The sequence below is a fragment of the Haemaphysalis longicornis genome, unplaced genomic scaffold (genome assembly GCF_048455015.1).
Source record: "Haemaphysalis longicornis isolate Haplotype H1 unplaced genomic scaffold, Haemaphysalis longicornis Haplotype H1 scaffold_4, whole genome shotgun sequence".
Taxonomy (NCBI): Eukaryota; Metazoa; Arthropoda; class Arachnida; order Ixodida; family Ixodidae; genus Haemaphysalis; species Haemaphysalis longicornis.
The window spans coordinates 4,506,655-4,520,542 of record NW_027526361.1 but is presented as its reverse complement, the minus strand read 5'-3'; the positions used below and the strand labels follow the sequence as shown (position 1 = coordinate 4,520,542).

At 48.6% G+C, this 13,888-nt stretch overlaps 1 protein-coding gene across 3 annotated transcripts; it reads left to right on the top strand.

Moving 5' to 3' along the window:
* The first annotated feature begins 535 nt into the window (after window positions 1-535).
* Window positions 536-13,479, top strand: LOC144178144 (major facilitator superfamily domain-containing protein 6-like). 3 transcript variants are annotated; one of them, XM_077705713.1, is made up of 6 exons: window positions 536-692; window positions 1,387-1,532; window positions 2,697-3,818; window positions 6,352-6,582; window positions 7,468-7,626; window positions 12,832-13,479. In XM_077705713.1, exons 2-6 carry the CDS (start codon window positions 1,424-1,426, stop codon window positions 12,927-12,929), a joined length of 1,719 nt encoding a protein of 572 aa, XP_077561839.1. In that variant the 5' UTR covers window positions 536-692; window positions 1,387-1,423; the 3' UTR covers window positions 12,930-13,479. The 3 variants fall into 3 exon arrangements, with proteins under 3 accessions (XP_077561839.1, XP_077561840.1, XP_077561841.1); XM_077705714.1 differs by having other exon boundaries at window positions 689-828; XM_077705715.1 differs by lacking the exon at window positions 536-692 and adding an exon at window positions 903-1,051.
* The last annotated feature ends 409 nt before the right edge of the window (window positions 13,480-13,888 follow it).

The window sequence follows — 13,888 nt, the reverse complement described above, 5'->3', positions numbered from 1 at the left end:
CAGCGGGAATCAATATGGCGGCTTCCGTAGCAGACGACGCAGATGTCTCCACCCGTCACGGAGGGGCGGCGAGGAGGAACATGGCGAGGAGGAACATCCAGGCCATTCTTCCTCCATGATCCAGGCACCCTAGCCCCCTAGCTCGAAACACCAGCGCACGGAGCCTACACTCATCAATAAGAAATGTGCAATGTGTCGAAGCAATGTTTAACAACACGTTTCACACTCAAGCGGTGACCACGGCGACGATGTTTCGTGTAATTAAGCCAGCGCATTGACCCGCAACGGCCGCTGATTGTTGCGTTTCTAGAGGAAATGCGCAAGCAGAGGTACCTATGTCATTGCTTACTGTCAAACGAGTACACATATTTGTTGTTTTGTCGTGTGCAGCACGCGTCCTGCGCAACGGGAACAAGCAGGCCGGAGAGCGCCATCCCATCCACACTACGAGCGGTTCGTCCCGCCGCCGCCAGGGGCCGACTGTGTTCGCGCTCTTTTCTTTCCTCCATGTGTTTTTTTTTTTTCCCGTGCCGGCGCCGCCGGCGCTTGCGCCGCCGCTAGCACGCAGAGCTGCAGCCGCACACCGCACATGCTCTCGTGTTGCTTGCTTCCTTAGCGCTCTCCGCTCTCCGGCTCTCCGTTGTTCCACCCGTGTTTTGTCGTGCGCAGTTCTCCGTCTGCCGGCGTCTGCGGTTCGTATTTCACGCTGTCTCAGCGCTCGTGTGAATTGTGAGCGGACCGTCACTGGACAACAATGCCCAGACGGCCCAGACCCGTCTCGAAGTCGCACGGCTCGTAACCTCGTCAGATAACTTCACGAGGCAACAGGTTTCTGTTCACACCAGCCTAATTATGCTCCTAGTGTTTGATGGAATATTCTTAGTGCGTTATGCTGTCGTGAATTTGCTTTTTTTTTTTTAATATACTGCTGTGCACGAAAGGCGCATTCGCGGGATTGTTATCTGTTAAATTGCATTAAAAGGCTAGCTGTATTCGCTGCTGTTCCGAAAAACTCCACGACAAGTTCTTTGTAATCGTTAATTTCGTCGCTGTAAGTAAAGTTCATCGATCGTTGCAAAGAAAACTGCTTGTTTTTTGCTGCAATCAATCATCCCGTCAGTCTCATTTGTGGCTGTTTGAAACAGCAATTCGTGCTCGTGCGTGCGTGCGCGCACGTATGTGTGCGTTTGCGTTCAGCATCTTGCCCTACTGCTAAACTTGCCATTGCCTTAACCTCAGGGAGCAAAACATGGTTAGGCGCGCTCTTTCGAACTGACGTAGTCTGTAGGAGGCGGGATGCAAAACTAATGCCGGGCCATTTCTTGTTATGTGTTCGCGAAAAGCCTTAAAGAACACTCATTGATTTAATGTATGGGTCCTTGGCAGGCGTGCGTAAGAGAAAGGCAGCAGCCCAACTGTCACTATGGGCGTAGAGCCAGCAGAGGCGATGACCCCAGCAGACCCGGCTGCCCGCACCTCTCTTCGTGGGGGACTCCTCTTCGCAAAGGCCAACTACTTCTTCCTTTATGGCGGTAAGTGTCGAGGATTAAGATAACTCTTCCGTATCAGCTCTTGTGCCCACAATGGAGTGGAACATTTTTTTTTCTGCTTTGGTGACAAGGATTTTTTTCCAAGCCACGTAGGAAACCATGTGGAGGCAAAATGTCTATGTTGTTTCTAACACAAGAGAGCGGTACAATAATTTTTGAAAAGCGAAGGGGTCGGTCTGAAGTGAATAAATTCTCTGATCAGCTACTCTGATGCAGGAAGGATGCAGGGGGCAAATGCCTCCTTAAATGAGTGGCTATTATACGTGGCTTAAAACCAATTTTAAATCAATATCACTGCCACAGTTGATGGAGGTAGCAGTGGACAGGCAGCCATGTTTCGAACGGAAGAAATAGGAATATTTTTACTATCTGCCGTCAGTTTTGTTGCTGTTCATGTGAGGTATACATGGCTGAAATGAGTGGGCTACCAAGCTAAGATACCGCCAATCTTCAATTTACACATCTGTGCCATAAGAACGGACACTGGTGGCAAAGCTAGGATGGTTTCTTCGTGCTGCCACAAGAATATCACAGTGAGTGACATTGCTGAGCAGTGGTGGTGTGAAATACACCTTTTCAACGGTGGGACGTTTCATAGGGCATTGAGCGAATACTGAAGTATGCTATGATGATATACTCTTGTTTTCAGTCACAGGGGTAAGTTACTGATGGTTTTTTGGGAGTGCTTCCTGAATATCCTCCAGCCCATCTGAATTGCTTATATTTGCGTGAAACGGCTTCTCAGGCAACATGACAAGCATGTGATATTTTAAATTTGTAATTTCTAAAGTGTCTGGGGCAGCATAGCAAATGATCTCTCAACGCAAACCTTGCTTAGCAAAAAGTAAGAAGTTACTTTCAGCTTACTCCTGCACTGGAGGGACACCGTATGCTTGGGAAAGAAATTTAATTGCACTAGAACTGACCGTTTGCCAGCACAAGCCTTCTTGAATAGTAAAAGAATTGACACAAGTTGAGTGAATGTTTGTTGGCTCATTTCATGTTGTGCTCGTGGATGTTTAAAATATGCGCGTCACTCAAAACAAACTGCTGTGCAATATTTTCGCGTTTCTTTTCTTGTGAAATGCATAGCTATTGTTCAGCACAACTGTGATCTCCTGTGATGGTTTTTCTTGCATTTTTCAGCTTCTTCAATAGTTTTGCCTGCCCTGTCTGTGTTTGGTGGCGAACTGGGGCTTGGCCCAGCCTCCGTGGGCATCGTCCTCACTGTGGTTCCCTTCATTGTGTTCCTTGTGCGACCGCTCGTTGGCAGCGTTTCTGACCGACTGCAGAAGGTCGTGCCGGTGCTGAACTGCATCACCGTTGTGGAAGCTGTGTGCCTCCTCCTCATCTGCGCCGTGCCATCTTCGAGGGTGCTCGACCAGAGAGATGCTGATCTGCGCCTGCAGCTGAACTTGACAGCCCCGAATGCAACGAGCTCGTTGCTGGGAGCGGGGAGCGAATCTTGCCTGACTGCAGACTTTACAAATGCCACTAGCATCCACTGCTCACTGGCATGTCCTTGTCCTACAGCTATTGCCGAGAATGCCAGTGATTGGTGCAGCGCCTTTCAGAGGCTGCACCTGGTGCCGGGAGATGTGCCCGGTGAGTTCTACCTGCTAAACAATGACAGCGAACCCCTGCAAAGTGCAGCTCTCGGCCTGAATGAAACGACGGTGGCATGCGGTGCCAACTGCTCGTGCCCGGCCAGGGCCGCGGCCAGCGAAGACATGCACTCGTACCAGTTCTGGCTCTTCCTGCTGCTCACGTGCCTGATCCGCATCGCCGTCTCGAGCGCCTTCTCGCTGTCGGACACGGCCTGCTTCCAGCAGCTGGGCGAGCGGCCCCAGGACTACGGCCGGCAGCGGCTGTGGGGCACCGTGGGCTGGGGCCTCACGGCGCCCCTGGGCGGCCTGCTGGTGGACTTCCTGAACGAGCGGCAGGGCTTCCGCAGCTATGCGCCGGGCTTCTACCTGGCCGCGGGGCTGCTGCTGCTGCAGTGCCTGGTGGGCTGCCGGTGGCGGCTGGGGCCCTCCCAGCGGGCGCGCAGCATCGTGCGCAACGTGGGCCACCTGCTGCGCCAGCCGCGGCACCTCTGCTTCCTGCTCGACATCTTCGTGGTGGGCAGCTGCAGCAGCATCCACTGGTACTACATCTACTGGTACCTGCAGGAGCTCCAGGCCACCAAGCTGCTCATGGGCCTCACACTGGCCACCCAGAGCTTCCTCGGGGACCTGCCCTTCATGTTCCTCTCAGGGTGGCTCATAGGTGGGCGCCCTTCTTGTTGCACGTCCCCGAGGGCTTTGCTGCAGCAGGGGGCCACTCGATGCCACCACTCCAGCTTTGTCTCCTTTTTTGCTATGCCAAGCTCCGGGGAAAGTTTGTCTGTGTGCATGTACATCACAGCACCCCCAACTAACCAGAAGATGACACACACGTCACTGTTATGGGGCGCAAAATGACGATGAAGGATCCCGCTGCTCATAACTAGAGCCCAGATGTTTAGGCATTAAACAAGCGTGTTTTAGGAGTCCGGCAAAACAACATTTTAGTCCTCAAACGTGGTAAATATAGGCACCATAAGCTTTTACACAAATGCAAATATTTTCGGACAAAGGCATGCGCAATCTGTATCTACGATAGGAAAGCAAAAAATGTTATTGCATGATGACACAAAGGCACCAAAAGCTGCACATAGCCGTTCAATTTTCCGATAAAACTGATTCACTGTTGACGATCAGTTGGTTTGACTAAACAAGTGCACTGCCCACACTCAAGTTCAATGGCCACTGTCACTTGTTTGAGCGTCACACACAATGAAGAAGGCATGGAAAAGAATACTGTAAAGCTGGGAATACGGAATAAAAGTGCTACCTTATGTCTGCCTGACGCAGTTAAATTATGGCCGAATGAAAACGAACACAAATAGTAAACGTAAGAGAAACGACAATTTATTAAGAAATTAGCATGGTCTTACATGAGGACTGTTAGGTACAACTCTGGCACTTTTCTCATATACAACTATGTTATCCAAATTGTACAGGCCCCAACGTTGCCCAATATACTTCCACACATTTGAAGAGCATTTTTCAAAAGGCATTTAGAAGGGAAATAGATTTCTGATAGAAACGCCTACTTCAGAGCCCATCGGCAGTGTGAGTTGTTCTAGATGCGAGGAAGTGCAGCTGCGCAGTGACGTTTCGCTGCTGGCTCTTCAATATGGGCGTGGTCTGCCAACAAAGGCGTGTTCGATGCTCAACCGTTGCGTTGGAAATAGTAGTGTGCTTCTAAAGATGAGGATGGGGCTGCACATGTTTGAAGCAATCTGTTTGGAGAGCAGGCAGAACGTAGTCTAAAGGCTGTATTCTCCATTTGCTCTCTCCACTCGTCTGAGGGGGAGAATTCCGCAATGCTTATGCATGGGGAAATCGATTTCAAGGACCTCCTCCTGGAGGCTCGAGTGGAGGAAGGACTCGGAATACCAGAATGAGAATCGCTGGGAAAATAATGGAAACGACAGCAAACTATCACCATCTCCAGATTTTTAAATTAGAAGTTGTGCCTGTTGTCTCCAAGAATGTTTGTCTCATTTCAGTGCTGTTAGCTGTTGTTTTCCGGAAGATGGTTGAATAGAGGACTAGGTTGAACTCCATAGAGTTCCGAACAGTCAATGTTGCCCAGTAACATGAATAACAATCTCAAATGGAAGAAACTTGAGGCCAAGGAGTGTTCAGATTGGTACCAATTTTAAAAATAGGCTTTTATAGGCATTCCGGCACAAATGCCGGGATAAATATTCATAGTCGCCATAAAAACCCCAAGAAGCCCTTCTTAACCTATAATTCATGCTCGCATATCAAAGTGGGGCGATAGGAGCGCAAGGAACAAAATAGGCATTTGCCTAAAATCCGGTTTCCGCTCATAAGATGCAGTGATGCGTCTTCCTACTCCCCACTCACAAGAGAAGCAGAATGAGGAGTAGAACCACAATCCCGGTCCTCATGAGAGGCAGTGGTTGAGTAGAATGAAATGCCTTTGTCTTCCTCTCCACATAGGTCATCCAGTGGAATGAAGAGCAGAACTTGATTGTGAGGTTTAACGCGACGACGCTGCACAGGCGATGAGGCAAGCCGTAGTGGAGGGCTCCGGACTCATTTTGACCACCTGCAGGGGATCCTGAACGCACACCAAAATCTCCAACACACGGGCATTTTCGCCTTTTGCCTCCATCCAAAAAGCCGCCGCTGTGTCCGGGAGTCACACCCGTGCGGTGAGCTGTGGCTCACAGCTAGAGATGGGCACGGGCTTGGGCCGGGCTCAAGCAGCCCAGCCAATTATTAGTCAGGCCCGGGCGGGACTCGCGTGTGTAGGATTTACTCTAGTTATTCCCACCCTGCCGTTGTGTGCACTCAGCAGACATGCCATGCGAGTGCAGACGCAGAGTGCAGGCGTGTCATTCATGGGCAGCGTTTATTGCGTGTGCGGTCAAGATGCCGCCTATGGACTTGTATTGAACAGCACTGCAGAGGCTGAAGCACTGGGGCAGGTGCTGGGGCAACACCTTCTGCCGTTAACTGAGCCAGAGAGCGCAACCAGCTTGGTGCCTCTCGGGTTTACTTGCCTTGCCATGCAGGTTGGTCCCATGTGGGTTCTGTAAACTTCCTGCCTGCTTCACGAGGTGAGACAGTGTGGCACGGGAATTGAAGCTGTGGGCAAAGAGCTGCAGGAGGCAGCACTGTTGCACCTTATCGCGGGAGCTGGGCGACTGCTGCTGTGCCTGAGCGGGATGCCCCCCATGCAGGCAAGCTGCGGCACATCAACGTGGTGCGGCTGGCCTTTGTGGGCTTCTTCCTCAAGTTCCTGTGCTACTCGTACCTGCGCAACCCCTGGTGGGCCATCGCCATTGAGCTGCTGCAGGGCCCCACCTACGGCTCGTTCTATGTGGCCATGACCTCGTACGCACGCAGCATCTCCCTGCCCGGCACTGAGGCCACCTTCCTCAGCATCATCCTGGGCGTCTTTGACTGCCTCGGTGAGCCACAGCACCGCCCATTGCACCGGCCACCATCCCGCCATTCGAGCACAAGTCCACATGCAAAAATCGTCGGGGGTGGCATGGTCCGTGTGTCAAAAGGTCATTCACGACACAAGGTACTAGGATGGTACAAGATATCAACCCGAACTGTTTGTTTAGCATGCAGAACCCAAACCAGTACAGGAGAGAAAAATATAATGGGTTACCCGCTCTCAACAAAACGGTCAGGCCATGTGCAGTCAGTGATGTGCAGGCCCTTTCACTTCTCAGCGACCTCTTAATCCTGGACACGCTTTTCCCCTCCAATCAGCTGCAACCCTATAAAGGCCTTATTTTCCCTCCCTACACGTGGAAAGGGATGCACATATGTTGAAAAACTAGTTGACACAGGGCTGCTCACGATAAAATCTCACTCGCACTCCAAGGTTGCAGCGTGCTGTGAAAGCTACACAGCCAGCTGTGATGATGTCCCAGTGCAGTGCCGTATAGAACTCTAGTTGCATGTTCTATCCCTTGATTTTATAGCTAAATTGGGCATTGTTCTGCATTTTGGTGTAATTTAAGACCCACCAAGAGGCTTAATGTTGGCTGTTCCAAGCTCCTTGGCTGTAATGCTGAAATATGTTCTGTACTTTCCACCTGGGGAAAAAGTGCTGTGCGAGGTCATTCTTGTTTTCCTGACCGAAAGTGCTTTCACCTGTAATAGGCTCACTGTAGCGTTCACCTTCACCACTGACCACCAATGTGATGCTGCTGCTTGTGACTTGACCAGAGCTGCTGACGGTGCATGTCTCAGTCCCTTGTCTCTGGTAACTTCAAACCACAAGATACTTGGGAATGCTATCACACTAAGGGAAACTTTCACGGCATCTTTTCTCCCAGGCATAGCAGCCGGCTCCTGCCTTGGTGGCCTGGGCATCCACTACTTTGAGGCCAGGACAACCTACTTCATTGCCAGTTTCGTGCCGTTGGTCTGGCTGGTGTTGACTGTGCTCCTTCACCATCTGATCAGTCGCTTCTCGGATGACAAGCAGGACAACGGTAGGCGCTTGGCATTACTGCCAACACGGAACAACTCGCTTAGCATTGCTGCACGCTTTGGCAAAAATTGTGGTGGCTTGTTGCTGCAAGAGTGTAAATGACCCTGCTTTACTGCAAGGGCAGCAGGTTTGTCACTTCCAGTGAGAGACAGTGGGACTGAGGTTTTGTAAAGTGAAATTCGAGGCATTGGGATAGCCTTGCCGATGCCATTTTGGTAACAGTGCTGTCTGGAAAAGTGTGGGTAAATCACTAGAGTTTTACCTTCTCTAAAGTGACTTTCAAGGTTTGCTATGCCTGTTAAAAAAAAAAAGATTTAGCAGTTATCTACATCCCCTGCATTACTGTGGAAGTGGCAGTGCCAAAGAGCAGCACGATGTTCAGTAACGTTGAGTCAAGAAATGAGTCTAAGCTGAGATTCCCTATTGATTTTAGTTGTACAAGTTTCAACTTGTTCCTGCCAGTGTGTTGAACTTAAAAAAATACAGGCTGAGTTATGGTTTAGGCTCAGGTGAATTTATTTCATTCCGGTTCTGTTCTGGTTTAACTAACTCACGTACCGAACTTGTTTGTGAACAGGTTCGATAAGCTGAATGGTCAGAAATTGAAGAAAAGATAGGTGATTAGTTTAAAGCGACTGTAAAAACGAAGTGCAAACAAAAATTCAAAATGCTGCTTTTGACCACTAACAGTTATGGAATTTAAACGACTATTTTAAACAATTGAGCCATATTTGAGGGAAAACAGACGTAGTGACGGTTCACAAGCCACTTTCTCACGCAGTCCTTATGTTGTCCTAAAAACTAGTTTGGGGTGTTGTCACAAGAGATGGGACAGCTGTCTGGTCGACATTTTTAATATTGACACAGAATTTAGATACAGCTCCTTGTCCACAGATAATAAGATATCTGATGAAATTGAGTGGAAGAAAACTTTCCCCTTCTAAATAAAGAATCCCTGAGCCGGCTTGCTGGAGACGTGTTTAATGAGGCGCGTTGCAGAAATTGCACGAAATTTGAAACTGAGCTCTGTGAAACACAAGCTATGTGAGCTATTGCTGCAGATTTTTTCTTCTGTCGAGACTTTGCATACTGTTGTAACCGTGTCATCCCAGCGCTTGCACCAGTTGTTGCGACCGGGCGGGGGCACCCGATCCAAGCTCCGTGGCCTCCGACATGCGCGTGGATGATGCGAGCGGCCAGCCGCTGTTGCAGCCGTGAAGAAGTCCAAAAGCCGTAGGCTAACGTAACTGTTTACTTCATAGCGAGAGGCGAGCCGAAGCCAAAAAAAAACAATGTCCCGACGGGCGAGGTTACAATACAGGACTCGAGCAGAGCGACAACATCGATTCGCTGCTCAAACAGGAATGAAAAAACAGCGCTTGGGCAGCTTCTGTTTTATACCCAAAAGCCGCAACGGTCAAAACGCCCACAAGTAGCAACACGCCACGAACGTCACAGACACGCAACACTCTTTCCACAGTTCGTGAGTCGTCGGTAGCCTCGGCGCACGTGGAGTCCGAGAGAGGGGAGAGAGGAGGATTCCCCTGCGACCGACGTGGCCTCTGTGTCCTTGAAACATGCCTGGGCGAGTTAAGTCAGCGCGCTGATGATCGCGCCGATAGTGAAACGTCTGAGCCGGGCATGTCGAGGCGTGAATGTATGACTCACCGACATGCTGGCGCCTGACGGCTGTGGGGCGCACGTCCTTGAAACAAGTCTCGACGTGCCGCTGGCAACCGCCGCAGGCGCGTTGCAAAGCGAGGCGTCTGGCCCGGCATGTCGAGACATGAAAGTATGATTCACCGACACGCTGGCGCCTGACGGCAGAAAGGCGCACGTGGTGGCTTCGCCGCCCAGCCGAGGAGTGATGCGGGAAAATACGGCGGTGTTGGCCGATTCATAACAATACTCACAAATGAGCTAACGTATTTATTTTTGGCTTCTACAAAAGATTCTATCCAATAAAAAATTACAAATGGGACGGATTTTTATTTAGAAGTATTTTTTGTCGCTATTTTCTATTTTTCGTGCAAATTTTGGTTTATGTAGCAAAAGTGATTCGATTTGAAAAGTGCTCCTCATTGCAGATGAGTCTGGCACTTTGCTGTCATTTGAAAACCAATATAAAAAAGGTTTTCTTGTATTTTTTGCAGCTTTAACAGCTATAAGTCAAGGTTGTTCTTTATCGCATGCCTCAAAAGCACACTGCATTATTTGGGCCGTTTTTGTAGCCACAAAGGCCTACATTTGACCTTGTAGCTGTAATGCTGTGACATACTAGAGTGGATTGTACCGAATTTCAGACGTCACCGTAAGATAAGAGATGGCCAGAACAAAATTGTCCGCCTCACGCATCCTGAAAAACTAACGCTTATAGCAGAAGTTATATGCAGTGATGACAAGTCTAGCTATGTGAAAGGTCGGATAAAAGAAGGGACTCTAGAGAAATGTATCTGCTGTTTGCGAAGGCTGAAGGCAGTGAAAAAGAGCACAAAATACTCATGTGCGTACTCCGCACGGAATAATTTAAAACCAAGTGATGGGCTTTCCTTTTTGTTTTTCCACGGAAACAGACATGTCAACAAATATTGCTGCATATGATGCTATTGCATTTAATCTATTTTTCAGGGCAGCAGAAAAATTTTGACCACATGAAAATATTTAATTACCGTCGAGATATCGACACATAGGTGTTTTCGTTTTTCGTATACATTGGAAAAACGACTGCCGGGGGCGATGATCAAGCATGCATTCTTACCAGTGCCAGAGCCACAGAACCATTCCCATTTAAGCAAATTTCGAAATGCGTGCAGGAGGCATGTTTAGGTGTGGGCAGTTGCTGCTGCTGCGCAGTGAAGCAATCTTACAGCCTGTACGCTCCCATAGGGACTATGCAGCAAGACTGCTGTGCCATTTTGTGGGTAGGTAGGTACGCTAGCATTGTCTGCAGGCAGGCAACGCTAGTGTGTTTATGCTGGGAGGGTGACTTCGTGGTGTGCGCTGCGGTCATGGCATTTCCCGGCCACGGTTCCCAAGAAAGACACCGAGTCTAAGGAAACTGCACCTTTACTGGGATGAGAGCCCGTCCCACAGGTCCGATCATTCCAAAGCCCACTGCTACAGTGCCTTGGCTCATCCCGCATGCTCTTATTGCCTTCTTTGTCGTCTTTCTATGCGAGTTGCCATAGCACAGCAAGTGTTATGTAGTGAACTGTGCAAATACTTCAATTCTCCTCTAGAAATGAAGTTCTTTTGAAGTAGCGCTTGATACAGGACGAAGAAGCGACACACATGATGGCGCCATTGTGTGTGTCCCTTCTTCGTCCTGTCTCAAGCGTTACTTAACGATGTATCAACACCAACTAGCCCAACTGTCAATTTTACTCTGCTTGTTTACTTTTTGTTGTATGTTTCTGTGCAGAAGACAGGTTTGAATTGTTTTTGTTTAACGTGGGGCCGATGTAACCAAATTGTAGCGGGAGAAAAGGATAAGAATGCACAGTGCACATTCTGTTGGTGGTAAACAATCGACAAATTCAAGATTTCCATCATACATACCTACCGTTTCCCACCGACCTAACGCCAAATACCTGGGAAAGCTGAAGACAGGGTATCCGGTTATGAACTTCCAGTCTGTTTCCTGTATTTGCTATTTATGAGAATCCTTTTCGTGTCTTGAAATCTTGTTAGCCATTCCGAGCAGGGGAAATGTGCATTTTGTTGGCAACTGTGAACATTAATGTCACCTTGAATTCTTGTGCACTGTGGGTACTTTTATCATTGGAGCTGTTTAGGGGCACGCGATGTCCGGTGATGGTGCTGGTCACACCAGGTGATGGTGAGCTGACAGGTGGCCCGGTCCACTGCAAGCTCTAGGCACGCGGTGCACGTCCACCTCCCGGCCTATGTATGGGGAGATAAGTTACCAGACCTTTGCGGGTGAGCACCAAGTGGGCACATACCGCGTCGAATGTCGTTGAGTGGCCTTCGCTTCTGTGGGAGGTGTGCTGAAGTTGCCAAATATCACTGCCTTAGTCAAACGAAAGGTTGCCGTGCACAATTGTGAGGAGTTGTACTACTTCGGCCGTACGGGTCATTTTTTTCTGAGGCAAGCATGTGTTGGTTCACAAGTGCAGGGGGCGCAAAAATGAGCCATACCTGTGTTAGTGCTTCCTACTTGCCCAGTTTTTGTCAGGTTGGTCCTGCTTGAAGCAGTTGCACTATCGTTTGCATGTAGGCAGCTCTGAAGTTTATTGAATGAAAAGTGGTCAGAAACGTGAATTGCGATGGCGTAAGACTGCTTGTTTATGGGGTTTACGTTTGCTTGAGATGTGCAGCGACTGAAACTGAAAAAGGCCAGTTGTGACGAGTGCAGCGCTGGCGCCATCTGGCTTAGACGGGCCTAAATACTTGCTGTAAACGGTCTATACTACAATCTTTTGCCAACATGGGACTCTGGGAAGAATATTTCTGTCAGCTTTGTGTGTGGCTTGATTTAGAATGTTTTAGTGGCTACAAAAGTGCTAGTGCTCCGAAAATGTCAGGGAAGTGTTTGCACAAAGACTTAGAGCTAGAAATTTACCAGATCTTTCTTTTTCTTTTACACACATGCACTTCGGAAGCATGCATGAACCATTTCTCTTGCAGTTCTTCCGCTCTAAGCTGGCTGTAACTTTCACTTCCCCAAAAAAACTCTGACGCTAATTTTCGTTGTTTCGCCATTATTCCAAAACAATAAATTGCCAGAACATCCGTAAAGATTGTGTATTTATGTGCAACTCTTCCCATCATGCCGATGCTGCCATAGACGGTTGCAGTACCAGAGTGCACAGCTGCACCCCGAGAGAGAGAGAGCAAGAGCACCACTGCCATGGCAGTAAGGATGGAACACAGGTGCCAGTAGTTACTATACCAGCTCAGATCGCTTTATGCAGAGGGGGCCAATGTGACTGTCGCACACAGGAATCACTGTAGCATCAGCTTCTATGACTCCTTGCACACTGCTGCAGAGCTACTTCAGCACGAGCAAACTTGTATTCAGTAGCAAAGTTCAATTGCAGCTACAGCCATAGCGACGTTGCAGGAATGTCGTAGCAGCCTCATAGCAGTGTTGTAGCAACCGTGTCACGGGATCACATCAGCTAGCACCGTTTTCACACTATCGGCTCTTACAATCATCTGCCTCTCTTCGATATTTTTTTTCCAGTGGCCGCTGAGGGACCATTGGAATCTGCTGAGCCATTTTTTTCAAGCAAAAGTAACGACAAAGTGAAGACAGACCAAGTGACAACAGAACATCTGTAACTGCATACCTGTGCATCTCCCACTGTTGTGTAATGGCTAAAGCATCCAGCCAACAATCGCAAGCTCTTGGGCCAAAGTGGAGTCCAAGTGGTGGCATCTCTTCAGGTAGTGAGAAGCAAGACGGCTTGTTACATGATGTTTTGTGTGTAAGAAACAGTTTTTGTGGGCTTTCAATTTATTTGGAACCTTTGGTGTTCAGGTTCGGTGTAGTGCATTTGCTTCAGTGCACAAAGCAAAAGGTTGAGAAGCAGTGCAACCATTGTAATGTTAGAAAGACTTGTTATTTCACTTCTAAGTGCCAAAGTGCCATTGTTATTCATAAAAGTGCTTGTCTACCATTCGAACTGCTGTAACAATTTATGAACATGTCAAAAGCTAGACGCATTCCCGAGTATCTGTGAAACATTTATTATGAAGAGTAAGCAAAATATCCCATTGTCGTGTTTAAGATATTTACTTTTGTTTGCCAGAGACAAAGTTGTCCGTTGTTTTTCTTTCTGCTGCAGGAGACAGTGGAATATTATTTAAATAAAAGTTTTATAATGCAGTGTGTGGCTTGCCTGACTGACTTGCCTTCTCGGGTTTTACACAAACGATAAGGCATTTTATTTGCCAAGTTTGTCGGAATTGCGCCAGCACAAGTGAGCGGCACTGTCTTGTTTCAGTCAGACCCCGTCTTATGCACTGACCTGGTGCCAGGGAGCAGGGGCAACATTAGAGTGCCAGCAGTGCCTTCGTGACAGTGTATGAACCAGCAGGACAAACCTTCACGGCGAGAAGTAGCAGTGGATGGCTCCTTTATGTGTACACTTGCGAATTGTGGTCTCTCTAATTGAAACAATTAGCCGGAGCCACTCCATTAGATACATCCAGCCTTCAATTTTAAGGAAATCTGAAGTGAGTTTCTTTAGCTCTTTGTGGCTGCATTGCACAGTTTAACTTGTTTAGTCTTTCATTTG

Excerpts from the sequence above, each read along its gene's own strand:
- LOC144178144 (XM_077705713.1), top strand. The coding sequence starts at position 1,424 with ATGGGCGTAGAGCCAGCAGAGGCGATGACCCCAGCAGACCCGGCTGCC. Across the intron at positions 1,533-2,696 it reads CTACTTCTTCCTTTATGGCG|CTTCTTCAATAGTTTTGCCT; the intron begins GTAAGTGTCGAG and ends TGCATTTTTCAG. Across the intron at positions 6,583-7,467 it reads GGGCGTCTTTGACTGCCTCG|GCATAGCAGCCGGCTCCTGC; the intron begins GTGAGCCACAGC and ends CTTTTCTCCCAG.